At 39.5% G+C, this 19,661-nt stretch overlaps 1 protein-coding gene across 1 annotated transcript in view; it reads right to left on the bottom strand.

The window, feature by feature from the left end:
- LOC120053070 (fibronectin-like) overlaps positions 1-13,104 on the bottom strand; it is a 32,082-nt gene extending 18,978 nt beyond the window's left edge. Inside the window, exons 1-4 of the mRNA XM_039000321.1 lie at positions 13,046-13,104; positions 6,908-6,950; positions 6,454-6,720; positions 6,065-6,331 (exon numbers count right to left, since the gene is read on the bottom strand). Of these exons, the coding sequence (XP_038856249.1) occupies positions 6,065-6,331; positions 6,454-6,720; positions 6,908-6,950; positions 13,046-13,048 (580 nt within the window). The 5' untranslated portion in view covers positions 13,049-13,104. The remainder of the gene's footprint in view (positions 1-6,064; positions 6,332-6,453; positions 6,721-6,907; positions 6,951-13,045) is intronic.
- Positions 13,105-19,661: the final 6,557 nt, after the last annotated feature.

Raw genomic sequence — 19,661 nt, forward strand, 5'->3', positions numbered from 1 at the left:
TTAAGTAGTTTTTCGGGTATCTGTACTTTACTATTTATGTATGACTACTTTTACTTCACTACATTCCTTAAGAAAATAATGTACTTTTTACTCCATACATTTTCCCTGATACACAAAGGTCCTCGTTACATTTCGAATACTTAGAAAAACAGAAAAATATTATAATTCACACACTTATCAAGAGAACATCCCTGGTCATCCCTACTGCCTCTGATCTGGCGGACGCCCTAAACTCAAATGCTTCGTTTGTAAATCATGTCTGTGTTGGAGTGTGCCCCTGGATATCCGTAAATTAAAAATGTTAAATGGTGCCGTCTGGTTTGCTTAATATAAGGAATGTGAAATGATTTATACTTTTACTTTTGATTCTTGAGTATATTTAAAACCACATACTTTTAGACTTTACTCAAGTAGTATTTTACCGGGTGACTTTCACCTTTACTTGAGTAATTTTCTATTATGGTATCTTTACTTTTACTCAAGTATGACAATTGGTTACTTTTCCCACCACTGATGACTCACAGAAACAGAAGAAAGCATGAACTCAGATATTATAAACATTCATTGATTGATTTCAGCACCAAACTGCATTTTGTAATCTGGGGAAATCACATATAGTCATTTTGATAACCAGAACTAATACTTAAGTAGGGTACTTACCTGTGGTGAGGGTTGTTAACACCAGTTGACTTTGCTTTCCATTTTCCAGCACAGTGCAGACAGTGACTGAGTATTCAGTCGCAGGTTCCAGATCAGAGAGAGTGATGCTGTGTGAAGATGTGGTAGTGATGTGTGGTTCTGTCCCTGGACAGCGGTAAGAGATCTGGTAATGATGTTGGGTTTGGTCCAATCCTGGTGGCTGGCTCCAGCTAACAGCAGCTGATGTGGTGTCCACTGAGTCAATATTCAGCTGGTCTGGAGCAGGAAGTACTAGGGGAAAATACATTATTGTCAGTGTTACAGTTTAACTCCAGATATACACTGAGTGTACAAAACATTAAGGATACCTGCTCTTACCATGTCAGACTGACCAGGTGAATCCAGATTAATGTTATGATCCCTGTCATTTGTTAAATCCACTTCAATCAGTTTAGATGAAGGAGAGGACACAGGTTAAAGAAGGATTTTGTATGTGTGCCATTCAGAGGGTGAATGGGCAAGACAGAAATATTTAAGTGCCTTTGAACGGGGTATGGTATGTGCCAAGAGCATAAGTTTGGGTCAAGAACTGAAACGCTGCTGGGTTTTTCACGCTCAACAGTTTCCTGTGTGTATCAAGAATGTTCCACCACCCAAAGGACATCCAGCGAACTTGACAACTGTGGAAAGAATTGGAGTCAACATGGGCCAGCATCCCTGTGGAATGCTTTCGACACCTAGTAGAGTCCATGCCCTGATGGATTGAGGCTGTTCTGAGGGCTAAATGTTTTGTACACTCAAATGTAATGAAATGTTTAACAGATGTTCCACTTAACATTTCTCAAAAATTAAATAATCAGAAAAATGTAAAAGTTGTAAAAAAAGAAAGTCCTCAAGCTTTCGATAAAGAGATACATAACTTCCTCTCAGATAATGTCTGAACTAGGCCTCTTTCAGCCTCCACAAAAGGCCAAAATCTCTTGATTGGGCTGCTAGGTGTTTCACTAAGGATTGCCATAGTGTTTTAAGATGTTTTACCTAGAGCTGTGGAGGTCATGACATTTAGTCAGCTGGTTATTGTCATGCAATAGACAGCCGGTCTCATGGCAATTGACCGAGAATTAATGAATTATTTACAAGGTTTAATGTTTGATTTGATACATTAAATAATTCATGAATCATTTGCCAGTAAGAAGCTGCTAGCCATTGGCTGTTAATAACAGCTGACAACTGCTAACTGGCAAGCACATAAACAGTGTTTAACTTCGGGAGTACAGACCACAAGAAATCAGCTGCCGAAAATGCACAGTCAAAGAACAGATTATTCTGTCAAGGAAGTCATTTTTTTATTTGAAATAAAGGCATACTAAGACCAAATAAATGTGACGGGTAAATAATAACATATTAGTGCATTTGTTAAAATGTTAAAATAATTAAACAATGAACTATGCAAATGAGCAAAAGGCGTGTGCATTGAGGAAATAGACGGCTGGCTCAAATAGAAACCTGTCTCTATTAATCGCCTGTTGTTTCCAGTGATTTATGCAAATAAACCCCTGGCTATTCATTTCAGTTTTATGGTAAACACGTTTAACATCTCCAGGCCTCAACATCTACAAGCCGCTGACGCCTTTGGAACATCTACATGTTTTAAGTGTAATAAATAATTGAATATACACCATCACAATAAATACATTATGTATTTTAGGCAGGACTAAATAAACATATGAAGAAAATGTATTTCAGAAGTTGGCCTACTGTATATTATCTGGTTAAGCGCCATGCCATTGGCTGTAGACTTGTTCATTTAGCAGACAAGATATGCTTAAATCCCGTGCAATTATTTTATATAATTTTATAGTAAGAATCAATCATTATTTTAATTCAGTTTTATTTTGGGGGGGCTTGGGCTCATATAGGCCTATACATAAGCTCTTATGCTCATGGGTGTTTTGAATGAATCATCAACTTAGAAAGCACTGTCCATTTCGTTGTGTTTGACTTTGAAACAACATCCACAACTACTATGTTTTCCACTCAGTTTCAACCTGTTATTGAACTTCTTTCTTCAACTTGATCATCACAGTGAGGTGAGTTTTAAAACCACGATACTGTTTAAGTGTTTGATGTGATTTTCGATTGCATTGATGTCAGAGGTTACAGGGACAATAGAGCCCTGAGTACCAAGCCATTAGGACCTGATGGTATTTTGCAAGTTGGGTACTACCAAAGCATGTCCAGAGTGAATAAAAGGAGATTACCGTGACTCAGTAGTCATGTGGAATTTTACTGAGGTCATGACCCATGACTGCCGGTAATACGTGACCGACCGGCTCGATCTTATGTAGCAACATTTCAAATAGTGTATTTTACAGTGGATAAAAGTAGAGACTCAGAGTTACAAAATGGTATAGCATACACTACAGTTGAGGAACAATGGGAAAGTAATTCTGCTTTCTAAGTTGATAAACTTGTAACCTCACTTTAGAGAAAATGGCCTTTGAATCATTTGGTAAACCTACTGGAGAGCTCTTCTTTGTCTACGCCCATTCAGCATCGCTCACACCCTCTTAAGCTTTAGCCCCACCCATCTCTTTAGGGATTCACATGTGAGGCCGTGTACTAAACATTTCAAGACTAAAGGCTGGTTTAAACTACGGTGTGTTTGTAAATTTTATCTAGAGTGCCAGAGTGTGCTCTGGGTGTTCGTAAACTCAAGAGTATTGCCAGAATGTTAATTCGTAAATTCAGAGCGCACACTAGTAGGGTTGATCCGAGTGTTCTGTCCTAACAGCAGTCAAGCACCCAAGCTAACGTTGGCTAGCTTACTAGCTACAAATGAGAGAACAGCTCACTGACCATTTTACTCACCCTAGCAGAGCTGGTTAAGCTGTTTTTATGTTATCCAGAGCGTTGGTGACTGCAACTGTGCTGCTGGTAACAATTGAATTACGTTTAATTTGCCAACGTTTACTGACACCGGCCATATTCATCGGGTGTTGAGCGTTCATAAATTGGTCAGTTATTCTGCCCTCTGGCACACAGCTCTGAAATCAGAGTAGACAGCTAGAGCGAATTTACCAGTTACATATATCAACAGTTGTCGCAGTGACATCATGAACATTCTATTTAAATGGTTACTTGCATAGTGGAGTCCTCCGTATCTAAGACATGTAGCTAGCTAAACAATGAACCATAATCCCTCATGACGTTACTACCCTGCATGAATCTGCAGGTAGCTAACCAACCAGGTTCAATGTTAGCTAGCTAATATTAGGCTATAACCAGCAAAGGCTCTGATATACAAATAATATAACTACACACAGATCATACACATAATGTTAGCTAGCTAAAAGTACACTAACTCGAAATGAAAACGACTGAAAAAATTTGAAACGTTTACTACATGAAAATGTAGCTGTATACTATGGATGGACACTTCTAACTCTTGAAGATTTAACAATTTCATGGTCAGCGCAACATCACTCTACTTTTCCACCGGTAACGTTCTAGTCATTTTATTAAATGTTTAAGGGATTCATTTTTTAAATGTTTATAGCCTTACAGAGGGAAAAGTAGAATAAACCCAGGGCTTTTGATATGGGAAGAAATAAACTAGAAACAGAACAGAAGAAACAAAATGTGTATTTGTAATGTAACAAAATTGTTGTAGTTCGTTTATTTTATTTATTTAACCTTTGTTTAACTAGGCAACTTAGTTGAAAACAAATTCTTATTTACAATGACGGCCTACTAAAAGGGCTTGGATTAAAAATTTAAAATATAACACACACACAAGACAGACAACACAACACTACATAAAGAGAGACCTAAGACAACATAGCAAGGCAGCAACACATGGCAACACAGCATGGTAGCAATACAACATGTTACAAACATTATTGGGCACAGACAACAGCACAAAGGGAAAAGTAGAGACAACAATACATCACAGAAAGCAGCCATAACTGTCAGTTAGAGTGTCCATGATTGAGTCTTTGAAAGAAGAGATGGAGATAAAACAGTTTGAGTGTTTGTTGCAGCTCGTTCCAGTCGCTAGCTGCAGCGAACTGAAAAGAAGAGCGACCCAGGGAGGTGTGTCCTTTGGGGACCTTTGACAGAATGCGACTGACAGAACGGGTGTTGTATGTGGAGGATGGGGGCTGAAGTAGATATCTCAGATAGGGGGGAGTGAGGTCTAAGAGGGTTTTATAAATAAGTATCAACCAGTGGGTCTTGCGACTGGTATACAGAGATGACCAGTTTAGAGGAGTATAGAAGGCAGTGATGTGTCCTATAAGGAGTATTGGTTTCAAATCGGATGGCTGAATGGTAAAGCACATCGAGCCGCTCGAGAGCACCCTTACCTGCTGATCTATAAATGATGTCTCCGTAATCTAGCATGGGAAGGATGGTCATCTGAATCAGGGTTAGTTTGGCAGCTGGGGTGAAAGAGGAGTGATTACGATATAGGAAACCAAGTCTAGATTTGACTTTAACCTGCAGCTTTGATATGTGCTGAGAGAAGGACTGTATACCGGCTAGCCATACTCCCAAGTACTTGTATGAGGAGACTACCTCAAGCTCTAAACCCTCAGAGGTAGTAGTAACACCTGTGGGAAGAGGGGCATTCTTCTTACCAAACCACATGACCTTTTGTTTTGGAGGTGTTCAGAACAAGGTTAAGGGTAGAGAAAGCTTGTTGGACACTAAGAAAGCTTTATTGTAGAGCGTTTAACACAACATCCGGGGAGGGGGCAGCTAAGTATAAGACTGTATCATCTGCATATAAATGGATAGGAGAGCTTCCTACTGCTTGAGCTATGTTGTTGATGTAAATTGAGAAGAGCATGGGGCCTAGGATCGAGCATTGGGGTACACCCTTGGTGACAGGCAGTGGCTGAGACAGCAGATGTTCTGACTTTATACACTGCACTCTTTGAGAGAGGTAGTTAGCAAACCAGGCCAAAGACCCCTCAGAGACACCAATACTCCTGAACCGGCCCACAAGAATGGAATGGTCTACCGTATCAAAAGCTTTGGCCAAGAAAACAAATATGGCTGCACAACATTGCTTAGAATCAAGGGCAACGGTGACATCATTAAGGTTGCAGTGACACATCCATAACCTGAGCGGAAACCAGATTGCATACCAGAGAGGATACTATAGATTATTCTATAGACGTCAAGAAAGCCAGTCAGTTGATTATTGACAAGTTTTTCCAACTTTTGATAAACAGCACAAAATAGAAATAGGCCTATAACAGCTAGGATCAGCTTGATCTCACCCTTTAAATAAAGGACAAACCACAGCTGCCTTCCAAGCAATGGGAACCTCCCCAGAAAGGAGAGACAGGATAAAAGGTTGGAGAGAGGCTTTAGTGGTAAAGAGATAATGAGTTGTAATTGGGGGAAGATCTCTTACTAGTGCAGATTGTTGTAGAGACAGGTTCACTCTGTTCCCCATTGCTCAGCACAGTTGCAACACTAACAGTGTACTCTGTGCCAGGTTGCAGGTTTGAGAAAGTCTTGTTGCAGTGGTCAGTATTGGCTGCACGGGGGTCTGTTCCTGGGATGCAGTGTGATATGAGGAAGCGCTGTGGGACTTTCTCCATCCCTTCAGCCTTGGACCAGTGGAGAGTGAAGGAGGTCTCTTCCAAATGGTCTATCTTTAAATCTCTGGGTGGGACCACTGGAACAAAAATCAAGACTTGTTTAGAATAGAGGATGTGCTGTTTTGACAGAGTCCAAAAATGTCTCTAGTAATGAATGACTAATGTAGTCTGAATAAAAACACAAGTTAGCCTACTGTACCTGTGGATAGGGATGCTGAGACCCATCTGCTTTGTCTTCCATCTTCTCCCTCTGTAGCCATGTTGAACTGGTACTTTTCACCAGGTTTGAGACTGCTTATTTCAAGATAATGCCCACCTTTCACTCTTGTTGAGCTTGTTTCACCGTCACACCCCCAGGTCACTCTGAATGTCTGTGGTCCTGTCAGCCCCTGAGGAGAACTCCAGCTCAGAGACACAGAATCTAATGTCAGCAACAGGACCTGGAAGTCACCAGGAGGGGGCAGCACTGGTGAAGGAATAATGAGAGAGAGAAAAACAGACTTTATTGACAATAAAATTACAAAAACAAGTGTATTATTCATCCCAGCAGTTAAGGGACAACAATTGATATCTTAGTAAATGTATCATCTTAAATGTAGATTTAAATTAAATAATATAGTTCGGGTCAGTTTATTCTGTGTTTCCATACCTACCATCATCTGAGGACAGCATTGTGTGTTGGTCGCCATAACAACTCTTAAAGTGTGAGAACAAAATAAGAATCAGTCATTTCTTTAACAACATAGACATAGTTACTTTGCTAAATGTACAACAGATATTTTAAAGTCAAGATACATCAACTGCTTTTGACATACAGGTAACCTACAATATAAAGGAAACACTGGCGTAAATGAGAGATCAAGTATATTGAAAGCAGGTGCTTCTACTAAAGGTCGACCGATTAATCAGAATGGCCGATTAATTAAGGCCGATTTCAAGGTTTCATAACAATCGGTATTTTTGGACACTGATTATGGCTGATTACATTGCAATCCACGAGGAGACTGCGTGGCAGGCTGACCACCTGTTACGTGAGTGCAGCAAGGAGCCAAGGTAAGATGCTAGCTAGCATTAAACTTATCTTATAAAAAACAATAAATCTTAACATAATCACTAGTTAACTACACATGGTTGATGATGTTACTAGTTTATCTAGCTTGTCCTGCGTTGCATATAATCGATGCAGTGCCTGTTAATTTCTCATCGAATCACAGCCTACTTCACCAAACGGGTGATGATTTAACAAGCGCATTCGCAAAAAAAGTACTGTCATTTCACCAATATGTACATAACCATAAACATCAATGCCTTTCTTTAAAATCAATACACAAGTATATATTTTTAAACCTGCATAGTTAGTTAATATTGCCTGCTAACATGAATTTATTTTAACTAGGGAAATTGTGTCACTTCTCTTGCGTTCTGTGCAAGCAGAGTCAGGGTATATGCAGCAGTTTGGGCCACCTAGCAGAATTGTACATAATTATGACATTACATTGCACAACATTCAATGTTACAGCAATATTTAGACTTAGGGATGCCACTATGATTTGATATTTGATAGAGCAGTCTGACTGAGCGGTGGTAGGCAGCAGCAGGCTCGTAAGCATTCATTCAAACAGCACTTTCCTGCATTTGCCAGCAGCTCTTCGCTGTGCTTCAAGCATTGAGCTGTTTATGACTTCAAGCCTATCAACTCCCGAGATTAGGCTGGTGTAACCGATGTGAAATGGCTAGCTAGTCAGCGGGGTGTGCGCTAATAGCGTTTCAATCGGTGACGTCACTCGCTCGGACACCTTGAAGTAGTTGTTCCCCTCTGCAAGGGCCGCGGCTTTTGTGGAGCGATGGGTAACGATGCTTCGAGGGTGGCTGTTGTCGATGTGTGCAGAGGGTCCCTGGTTCGAGCCCAGGTAGGGGCTAGGAGAGCGACGGAAGCTATACTGTTACACTGGCAATACTATAGTGCCTATTAGAACAGCCAATAGTCAAAGGTTTATGAAATACAAATGGTATAGAGAGAAATAGTCCTATAATAACTACAACCTAAAACTTCTTACCTGGGAATATTGAAGACTCATGTTTAAAGGAACAACCATATGTTCTCATGTTCTGAGCAAGGAACTTAAACATGAGTTTTTTTGGCCCATATTGCACTTTTACTTTGTTCTCCAACACTTTGTTTTTGTATTATTTAAACCAAATTGAACATTTTATTATTTATGAGGCAAAATTTATTTTATTGATATTATATAAAGTTAAAATAAAAATTGTAATTGTCATTATTACAAATAAATAATAAAATGTTTTTATTTTATTTATTTATTTTAAATCGTCCGATTAATCGATATCGGCTTTTTTTGGTCCTCCAATAATTGGTATCGGTGTTGAAAAATCATAATCGGTCGACCTCTAGCTTCCACACAGGTGAGGTTCCTGAGTTAATTAAGTCATTAAAACATCCCATCATGCTTAGGGTCATGTATAAAAATAAAAATCCCTCCAATAGAGTTCCAGACAATTGTAGAATGTATGCCAAGGTGTATTGAAGCTGTTCTGGCTCATGGTGGCTCCTTGTTAAGATACTTTATGTTGGCAGATACCTGTATATTCCTTTACAGCGTTCCCACTTATACGGGCACTGAAGTTCTCCTGAAAGTTTTGCAACGGTGAAGGAGACGTGCAATGTGCCAGGAAACGAGCACAATTGCACGTTTAATTGCATTAAAAAAATATATATATATATATGTTCGGGAAAAACACTGACGGTGCCGTCACCCATTGCAACAATAGTTCTGTTGATACTGTACCTGACCTAACTTTTCAGCATCCTCAGAACTGTACTGTACAAACCTGAGTAATGAAACAAGAAAACAGTAGCTTGTAATGGTAACCAAAGTTAAAATAAATGTGCAAGTTTAGCCCACTTTATATAAATAATTCTAGTCATTATGTAATTAGGTTATTTTGTTGTCTTTTAGGAAATTGTATTAGGCAGGTCATTCCTACAATGTTTTGTTGGACCTCACAACTTTTGGGGAGAAAGAATACTACAAAATATATTATTATTTTATCAGAAAAAAGACATATCTGACTCTCAGAAAAACACATTGGTCAAGCTCAGACAGTTCATTGGTCAAGCTCCGACAGTTCATTGGTCAAGCTCCGACAGTTCATTGGTCAAGCTCAGACAGTTCATTTTGTAGGTGTATTTTCCAACCTGTTAGGTGCATAATCCTAACAGGGTGGAAACTAACAGATTTGAAATGTGTTGCCTAAATTAGCCATAGTTTTGTGAGTGAGCAAGTTTGAGCTAGCAGAATGGTGGACACTTGAACAGGATTTTAACTTCTCTATCAAACACATTTAAACATTTTGTTAATTTTCTCTAATTTAGAATAACAGGGTAGACATGGATGAGTGGGACATACAGACGAGTAACATGGACAAATAGATACAGAGTGTGTATATTTACATCGCTTAAGACCATTGTTTTCACACAAAAGAAATGATGACACTTCCTGAATGTGGTGTCATTGTAGGAAAGGGTTGTTGATGAAGTTGATGAATAACACCTGGGGACATGGTAAAAACACCTACATCCACTGAAGAAAAGTGTTCAAATTACAAAAGATTCCCTTTCAAGATCCATTTGTTTGTGTTAAGGACACAAACTTTATATTTAAAGCCTTTTGGAATCCACATTTTAAACTAAATAAGAAGTGATATTTCCTGGGGACAGAAAATGGCTCAGGCTTAGGCTGGACACCAATCTGCCTGAACCTGGTCATGGCTAGATGGGATACAGTTGATGTCTAATTGACGTCAAAAGTTGATTTCTTTTTGCAGTTAAGTTAACCCTAACCCTTTTCCTAACCTGAACCCAATTATCCTAACCTACTACGTTAATTATCCTAACTTGCTGCATAATTTCTCCTAACCAACCTGCTACAAAAAGTCAATCTCGAGCTGCGTTTGAATACCCCATACCGGCTATTCCCAAACTGGGGTACGGGCAATGCCGTCGGGGGTACTCCAAATAAAAATGTGTTTCACATTTTCAAACTGTCCATTTAGATTTTACAACGGGGCTATACATTTGGGTGGTGTTTTTCCCTCACCTGAGTAATTTTATTTTTGGCAGTGAAACAAAGCTAAACCATCTAGTGTTCAGAGAAATAACACAATGTCAAATACAGGTAGCCTAGTCAAATAATGAACATCCAATCACATTAACCGTTACTCTCTCGCAGGAATTCCACTAATGGTCCGTATGTAGCCAAACTATTGTGAAGGACTTAAATTCTTCCTGCTGCCGCGGATATGGCTGGGACAATGCTGGGGGAAAAGGCCCCAAAAAACCATACAGACAAGGTCTTCATCAAACAACACTGTTTCACGACGCATCAGTGACATGGCAGGAGATTGGGGCGGCAGGGTAGCCTAGTGGTTAGAGCGTTGGGCTAGTAACCGAAAGATTGCAAGTTCGAATCCCTGAGCTGACAAGGTACAAATCTGTCATTCTGCCCCTGAACAAGGCAGTTAACCCACTGTTCATAGGCTGTCATTGAAAATAAGAATTTGTTCTTAACTGACTTGCCTAGTTAAATAAAGGTTAAAAAAAACATGTCAGGAGATGTTTTGAATCAATTACTGTTTCGCATACAAGACAGTGAATTCTACACTTTACAGCTGGATGAGTCAAAAGACGTGGCGGGCCTGGCACAGCTCCTGGTATATGTCCTTTACGTTTATGGGGGTCAATTAAGGAAGACATCCTCTTCTGCAAACCAGGACAACAGGAGAGGATATGTTTAAAGTACTGGACAGCTTTGTGACATCAAATGGACTTTGGTGATCAAGATGTGTTGGTATCTGTACTGATGGTGCAAAAGCCATGCCAGGGAGACATAGTGGAGTAGTATCGCGCGTGCAAGCAGTTGCTCCCGACGCCACTTGGGTACACTGCAGCATCCACCGAGAGGCTCTTGCTGCCAAGGGAATGCCTGACAGCTTGAAAGACGTTTTGGACACTACAGTGAAAATGGTTAACTTTGTTAAAGCAAGGCCCCTGAACTCTCATGTATTTTCTGCACTATGCAATGATATGGGCAGCGACCATGTAACGCTTTTACAATATACAGAAGTGCGCTGGTTATCAAGGGGCAAGGTATTGACACTTTTTTTTATTGAGACAAGCTTAAAGTTCTCTTTACGAACCATAATTTTCACTTGTCTGACCTCTTGCATAATGATGAGTTTCTCACACGACTGGCCTATGTGGATGATGTTTTTCCTCGCCTGAATGATCTGAATTGAGGATTACAGGGACTCTCCGCAACTATATTCAATGTGCGGGACATAATTGAGGCTATGATTAAGAAGTTGGAGCTCTTCTCTGTCTGCATTAACAAGGACAACATACAGGTCTTTACATCATTGTATGATTTTTTTTGAATGCAAATGAACTCAAGCTTACAGACAATGTCAAATGTGATATAGAGAAGCACATGAGCAAGGGTTCTCAATTACGCAGGTACTTTCCCGAAACGGACGACACAAACAACTGGATTTGTTATCCCTTTCAGGCCCTGCCTCCAGTCCACTTACCGATATCTGAACAAGAGCCTCATCGAAATTGCATTGCAAAATTATATTTAAAATCAGAAGCCACTGTCAGATTTCTGGATAGGGCTGCGCACAGAATATCCTGCCTTGGCAAATCGTGCTGTTAAGACACTTATGCCCTTTGCAACCAAGTACCTATGTGAGAGTGAAAACTAAATACAGATTGTGTGTGGAAAATGATTTAAGACAGACTCTCTCCAATACAGCATTGCAGAGTTAAGTGCATCCTTTCAAGTACACCCTTCTCAATAACCTGTGGTGAGCTATTCACAATTTGATGAACAAATAAGGTTTTATATGTAAGATGGCTAAATAAAGAGCAAAATTATTGATTATTATTATTTGATCCCTGATCCTATGAGAGCTCATTGTCACTTCCCACAAGCCGGGTTGTGACAAAAACTCACTCATTCTTATGTTTAATAAATGTATCGTATAGCGTGTGTGTGGCAGGTTTACAATGGCAAAAAAATAACATTTGAGAGTGTGCTGACCCTGATGCAAGAGGGGGTACGCAGCTGGCGGTTGAATGTTTGAAGGGGTAAGGGACATTAAAAAGTTTGGGAACCACTGCCCCATACTAACATATTGTATAATACTTACTTAGGGTGTGTTTGTACATTTAATCTGGAGTGCCACATTGCGGTCTGGGCGTTCGTAAATTCAGAGCGTTGTAATTTACTTAAAAAATCATTATATTGCTCAACAGTTTCTTAACATTTGTCATAATTAATAAAAGCAATGAATTTGCGCATTTTTCTTCAAATATGATGGGTATTCGGACACTAAAAATGTAATAGAACTCAATAAGGCCTACAGGGCACTCAATGATATGACCGCATATCAAAGTTAGCAAGAAATACACTAACACTATTGCCTATTGTTTATTTCAACATAAGCATGTATTATTTTAAGATATATTATTATATCAGGTTAATAGAATACATGTATCTCAGCGTCAGATCGCGTGTAAAAGAGAACATATGTTGTACTTTGTGCGCACTCCGCCATAGTGGGCCTAGTTGGGTATTTATGTTTTTACCTGCCTTTTATTAGAAAGAAGTTGAAAATCGGGGTATTATCTTTACGTTTCGTTGGGATAAATAAGAATTGACTCCTAAAGAATCTTACACCTGACTTATATAATACAAATATCATTAACCTACCATTTCTCCCGCTGTCGAGAAGCCTCGGGTGGAGCTACATAAAATAGTTGTAAAATGTACTTTCTTCTTCTTTGTTAGAATGGCATTCGCAACAATTATATGTGCATTCTGCCACCTACTGTACAGCTGGGTAATAAGGATTTTTTTAAAGGTCCCTACACAGGCTCAGAAGGGTCATGTGATTGCGGGACATTTCCCGGCAACAGTAGTCCTTGCAGTGCTTCTGCTGTTAAATCTTGGAGGCCCAAAAACGTCTCGGGTGCAGATATAATGATGTCCAGATTATTGGACACTTGTGCAGTACATTTAATAACAGTGGCTATAAATTCTACAAAATCCACCTTTTTCACAATAAGTGTATCCAGATCACTTGATTCATGTATAACATTTGCAACTGGTTGTGGTGCATCAGGTGCCATATCTTCTTCAGAACTGTGGCGTCTTTCCCCTTCAACGTTCTTCACCGCCTCCACATAGATTTGCTTGACACCTCAATCTTTCACCCTATCAGGGCACTCAGGGAATTCGGAAATATGATCCCCACCACAGTTGCAACATTTTACATTCAGACTCTTCAATAACAGATTCCTTCCAGCGGCGTGAATGAACTACTCCTGGATTTGTTTTGCCTAAAATATTGATTATCAATGTCCTACAGGACGCCAGAGATAACACATTTTACCGGGGCCCTGCTCCGAAAATCAATGCTATTCACTTTATGCGTGGATTATTTTGCGAGCCACAATGCACGTTCCTTTTGCTCTTTAGATACACACGATATCAACACCATACCACTCCTGGTTACTATGACTACACGATATCAACACCATACCACTCCTGGCTACTTTCCCAACGCCATCTTCGTGACTTCTAAAGGGGTTTCCAAATAAACATCTTTATCCAAAAAAACGTATTCCAACATGGAACGATTCATCAGACTCATTTTCCACAACAATCTTAGCACTTTTTGTTCCATTCTTGGACTTCACTGTCCACTCATCTTTCTCGCTTTCTCGTTCTTCCGTGTTAACTGTAATCGACGCGCTTTCAGCTTCAAAGACACTTCTGCTTCCGCCATCTCACCGTTCTACCACACCCCACAGCTGAACACTCGTAACCCCCGTAAAAAAACGGTTCTACGTTTTCTAAGAGACAGAGTATGTAGTTCTGATAATTCTAATTTTCTGGCGTCAAATATTGATAGTGTCTAATTAATGAAAAACATCTAGAAATAACAACACATCTGATAAATCTTGGCATACGCCGCAAACTTTATTTGAAATATTTATTCTACATTCAAATATTTGATGAAGTTGAAATGTCTTCAGCTGATTGTCCTAAAACGTTGTCAGAAAGCAGACATGATAAGAGCGAAGAAGCTCAGGGATGATTTCAAAGTGGTACAGAGATCCAATATTCATTATGATATGATATGAAGAGATTGGTCACAGAGATTAAATGCCATAATTTATTTTCTCTCTCTCTCTCTCTCTCTCTCTCTCTCTCTCTCTCTCTCTCTCTCTCTCTCTCTCTCTCTCTCTCTCTCTCTCTCTCTCTCTCTCTCTCTCTCTCTCTCTCTCTCTCTCTCTCTCTCTCTCTCTCTCTCTCTCTCTCTCTCTCTCTCTCTCTCTCTCTCTCTCTCTCTCTCTCTCTCTCTCTCTCTCTCTCATTTTCTTTCCATTTCCTCTCTATGTGTTCATACTTATTGTAGTTTATTTGGGAACAATCACCACAATTAGAAATAATGTTCATTCAATGAGTTGTATTTATTTATTGTGTTCATTTATTTTTCTGTAAACAATTATTAAAAAACATATTTCATGATAAATTGTGTACATCTTTGTTAATTTAATTGAGATGTTGAATGCTGAGATTTGGAAAATCATGACACAGATGCAATACACTTTTCTCTCCAGTACTGTATAGTTGTGTCATTGTGTTTATATGAATGAGTCCTATCAGCAATAATCAGTATATTCAAACAGGCAAATGATTACAGTGCTATAATCACAAACACAGTATTTCACATTTTGTTGTATTACAGCTTGTATTCAAAATTAATATTTTTTTAACACAACACCCTATAATGATAAAGTGAAAACATGTTTTTAGAAATGTTTGCCAATTTATTGAAAATGAAAAACAGAAATATCTAATTTCCATATGTTTTCAGCCCCCTGAGTCAATACATGTTAGAATCACCTTTGGCAGCGATTACAGCTGTGAGTATTTCTGGGTAAGTCACCAAGCGCTTTGCACACCTGGATTGTACAATAGTTAGCACATTTTTTTATTTTTTATTCTTCAAGCTCTGTCAAGTTGGTTGTTGATCATTGCTGGACAGCCATTTTCAAGTCTTCCCATAGATTTTCAAGCCGATTTAAGTCAAAAATGTAATTAGGCCACCCGGGAACATTAAATGTCATCTTGGCAAACAATTACAGTGTATATTTGACCTTGTGTTTTAGGTTATTGTCCTGATGAAAGGTGAATTTGTTTACTGGTGTCTGTTGGATAGCAGACTCAACCAGGTTTCCGTCTAGGATTTCACCTGTGCTTAAAGCTGTATTCCATTTATTTTTATCCTTATTCTTTAACAATGAGAAGGATACCCATAGTATGATTCAGCCACCACCAGGCTTGAAAATATGAGAGTGATATACAGTTATGTGTTGTAATGGATTTGCCACAAACATAATGCTTTGTATTTAGTATAATTTAATTTCTTTGCCACATTTTTTGCAGTTCTACTTTAGTGCCTTATTGCGAACAGAATGTATGTTTTGGAATATTTTGTATTCTGTGCAGGCTTCCTTCTTTTCACTCTGTCATTGAGGTTAGAATTGTGGAGTAACTACAATGTTGTTGATCCATCCTCAGTTTTCTCCTATCACAGCAATTTAACTCTGTAACGGTTTTAAATTCACCTTTGGCATCATGGTGAAATCACTGAATGGTTTCCTTCCTCTCTGGCAACTGAGTTAGGAAATTACGCCTGTATTGTAGTGACTGGGTGTATTGATACACTATCCAAAGTATCCTTAATAACTTCACCCGACCTCAACCTAGTTGAGATGGTTTGGGATGAGTTGGACTGCAGGGTGAAGGAAAAGTTGCCAACAAGTGCTAAGCATATATGGGAACTCCTTTAAGACTGTTGGAAAAGCATTCCTCATGAAGCTGGTTGAGAGAATGCCAAGAGTGTGCAAAGCTGTCATCAAGGCAAAGGGTGCTTACTTTGAAGAATCTCAAATATAACATTTATTTTTGATTGTTTTAACACCTTTTTGGTTACTACATGATTCCATGTTTGTTATTTCATATTGTTGATGTCTTCACCATTATTCTACAATGTAGAAAATAGTACAAATAAAGACAAATCCTTGAATGAGTAGGTGTGTCCAAACTTCTGACTGGTACTATATATATATACACATCTTTTTAAAATATATGTTCCTTTATTATTTTGCCCTAACCCTACCACCCCTACCATAATTGGAGTAAACTAATGGACAAGGCTTCACTTAGGCTTCTACTTCCAGCTTATACATACTATATACGGACACAATGTCTTTTACAATAGTTATCTTTTGTTTGTTTCTAATCCCATCCTTCAGCTACCCTCAACCCCTCCCATCTATATCTGAAAAGCATCCAGTTTGCCATATATTTTTAACTGTGCTGTTTCACAAAAGTTCTGAACCTTTATTCATTTTACGGCACAGTATATTTTACATTAGTTATCTTGTTGTTTCTAATCCCACCCTTCAGCTCCACTCAGCCCCTCCCATCCATCTCTGAACACCATCCATTTTTTATTTCTATTTGCCATATATTTTTCAACTGTGCTGTGATGTTTCACAAAAGTTCTGAACCTTGTCATTCTCATAGTTTCTACTGATTGTAAATTAAAGATAACATTTTTTGCTAGAAGTATTATATTATTGATCGATTGAGTAGGACCTTTTCAATCACCTAGTGGTGCTATCTGCAGAGTTAGCTCCAGGTAAATGTTGCACTTCTTCAACCATACCTGGATCTACATATGGACAGTATCAAAACAAAAGGCCAAATTATTCCGTCTCTTTCAACTCTTTGTAACAAAAAGAAAATGTCGCCAAAATGTGCAATGGACATTTAAACACATTGGCTTTACACCACTCCACCCGTTCTTCAATTTGTACTCCTCCCATACTTAATTGTATCCCATGCTGTGTTGACCTTCTCCTAGTGGAACAGACTAACATAACTTTGGTTTTCTTGGTGTTTAAAACAAGTTTGTTCCGGCAACCCCACTCCCTGATTTCTCCAAATCTCCTTGTAAAGCTTGCTTGATACATTAATATTTAACACATAGGCCATCTTCCTTTTCCTGGGCTTGTTGACGGACGTGTCATCATCAATATCCGGTCTGCATTGCTGGATTCTCCACTTCCTCTCAGCCTGCATTTGCATAAATCATCTCTTACTTTAATATGTATTTCTTATGTAAATAATTGAGCTTGACTTAGCTTAACCAGTACTAAGAAACCAATGTGCAAACTCCCAGAAGTGCAAGCTCTGCACAACTAGAAACACAATACTCTTATTGAGTAAAATATATTTAAAACACTTAGTTCTATATCTCTAAAACTGATTGTCCTGTACATACCCCCCCCCCCCCCCCCCCCCCCAATCAAGCACACTCAGTATTTGACAAAGCTGTACTGTACTTTGGCCCAGCTGTGGTTCCACCTGCTCAGTCCCCCAGAGCCACTAACATATTTCAACATAATCAGACAATGCATAAAATTATCATATCTGGTGAAATGGAATTACAAAATGTAATATTGGAGTAAAGTGTCCTTGTGGGTCAGTAACCTACACTGGGTGTAATATTGGAGTAAAGTGTCCTTGTGGGCCAGTAACCTACACTGGGTGTAATATTGGAGTAAAGTGTCCTTGTGGGCCAGTAACCTACACTGGGTGTAATATTGGAGTAAAGTGTCCTTGTGGGCCAGTAGCCTACACTGGGTGTAATATTGGAGTAAAGTGTCCTTGTGGGCCAGTAACCTACACTGGGTGTAATATTGGAGTAAAGTGTCCTTGTGGGCCAGTAGCCTACACTGGGTGTAATATTGGAGTAAAGTGTCCTTGTGGGTCAGTATCCTACACTGGGTGTAATATTGGAGTAAAGTGTCCTTGTGGGTCAGTAGCCTACACTGGGTGTAATATTGGAGTAAAGTGTCCTTGTGGGTCAGTAGACTACACTGGGTGTAATATTGGAGTAAAGTGTCCTTGTGGGTCAGTAACCTACACTGGGTGTAATATTGGAGTAAAGTGTCCTTGTGGGTCAGTAGCCTACACTGGATGTAATATTAGAGTAAAGTGTCCGTGTGGGCCAGTAGCCTACACTGGATGTAATATTGGAGTAGTGTCCGTGTGGGTCAGTAACCTACACTGGGTGTAATATTGGAGTAAAGTGTCCTTGTGGGCCAGTAGACTACACTGGGTGTAATATTGGAGTAAAGTGTCCTTGTGGGTCAGTAACCTACACTGGATGTAATATTAGAGTAAAGTGTCCGTGTGGGCCAGTAGCCTACACTGGGTGTAATATTAGAGTAAAGTGTCCTTGTGGGCCAGTAGCCTACACTGGATGTAATATTAGAGTAAAGTGTCCGTGTGGGCCAGTAGCCTACACTGGATGTAATATTAGAGTAAAGTGTCCGTGTGGGCCAGTAGCCTACACTGGGTGTAATATTGGAGTAAAGTGTCCTTGTGGGCCAGTAGACTACACTGGGTGTAATATTGGAGTAAAGTGTCCTTGTGGGCCAGTAGCCTACACTGGGTGTAATATTGGAGTAAAGTGTCCTTGTGGGCCAGTAGACTACACTGGGTGTAATATTGGAGTAAAGTGTCCTTGTGGGCCAGTAGCCTACACTGGGTGTAATATTGGAGTAAAGTGTCCTTGTGGGTCAGTAACCTACACTGGGTGTAATATTGGAGTAAAGTGTCCTTGTGGGCCAGTAGCCTACACTGGGTGTAATATTGGAGTAAAGTGTCCTTGTGGGTCAGTAACCTACACTGGGTGTAATATTGGAGTAAAGTGTCCTTGTGGGTCAGTAGCCTACACTGGGTGTAATATTGGAGTAAAGTGTCCGTGTGGGTCAGTAGCCTACACTGGGTGTAATATTGGAGTAAAGTGTCCTTGTGGGTCAGTAGCCTACACTGGGTGTAATATTGGAGTAAAGTGTCCTTGTGGACCAGTAGCCTACACTGGGTGTAATATTGGAGTAAAGTGTCCTTGTGGGTCAGTAGCCTACACTGGGTGTAATATTGGAGTAAAGTGTCCTTGTGGGTCAGTAGCCTACACTGGGTGTAATATTGGAGTAAAGTGTCCTTGTGGGTCAGTAGCCTACACTGGGTGTAATATTGGAGTAAAGTGTCCGTGTGGGTCAGTAGCCTACACTGGGTGTAATATTGGAGTAAAGTGTCCTTGTGGAACTTGGGCTTATTCAGATTATGAACTAATAATAACTAATATACTACTGGACAATAGGTTCAGATACAAGGTAACATGTGGTTAACTTGGGCTTATTCAGAAAATGTGTGGGTGGTTGGAAACAGACACTATGTG

This window comes from Salvelinus namaycush, chromosome 8, assembly GCF_016432855.1.
Source record: "Salvelinus namaycush isolate Seneca chromosome 8, SaNama_1.0, whole genome shotgun sequence".
Taxonomy (NCBI): domain Eukaryota; kingdom Metazoa; phylum Chordata; class Actinopteri; order Salmoniformes; family Salmonidae; genus Salvelinus; species Salvelinus namaycush.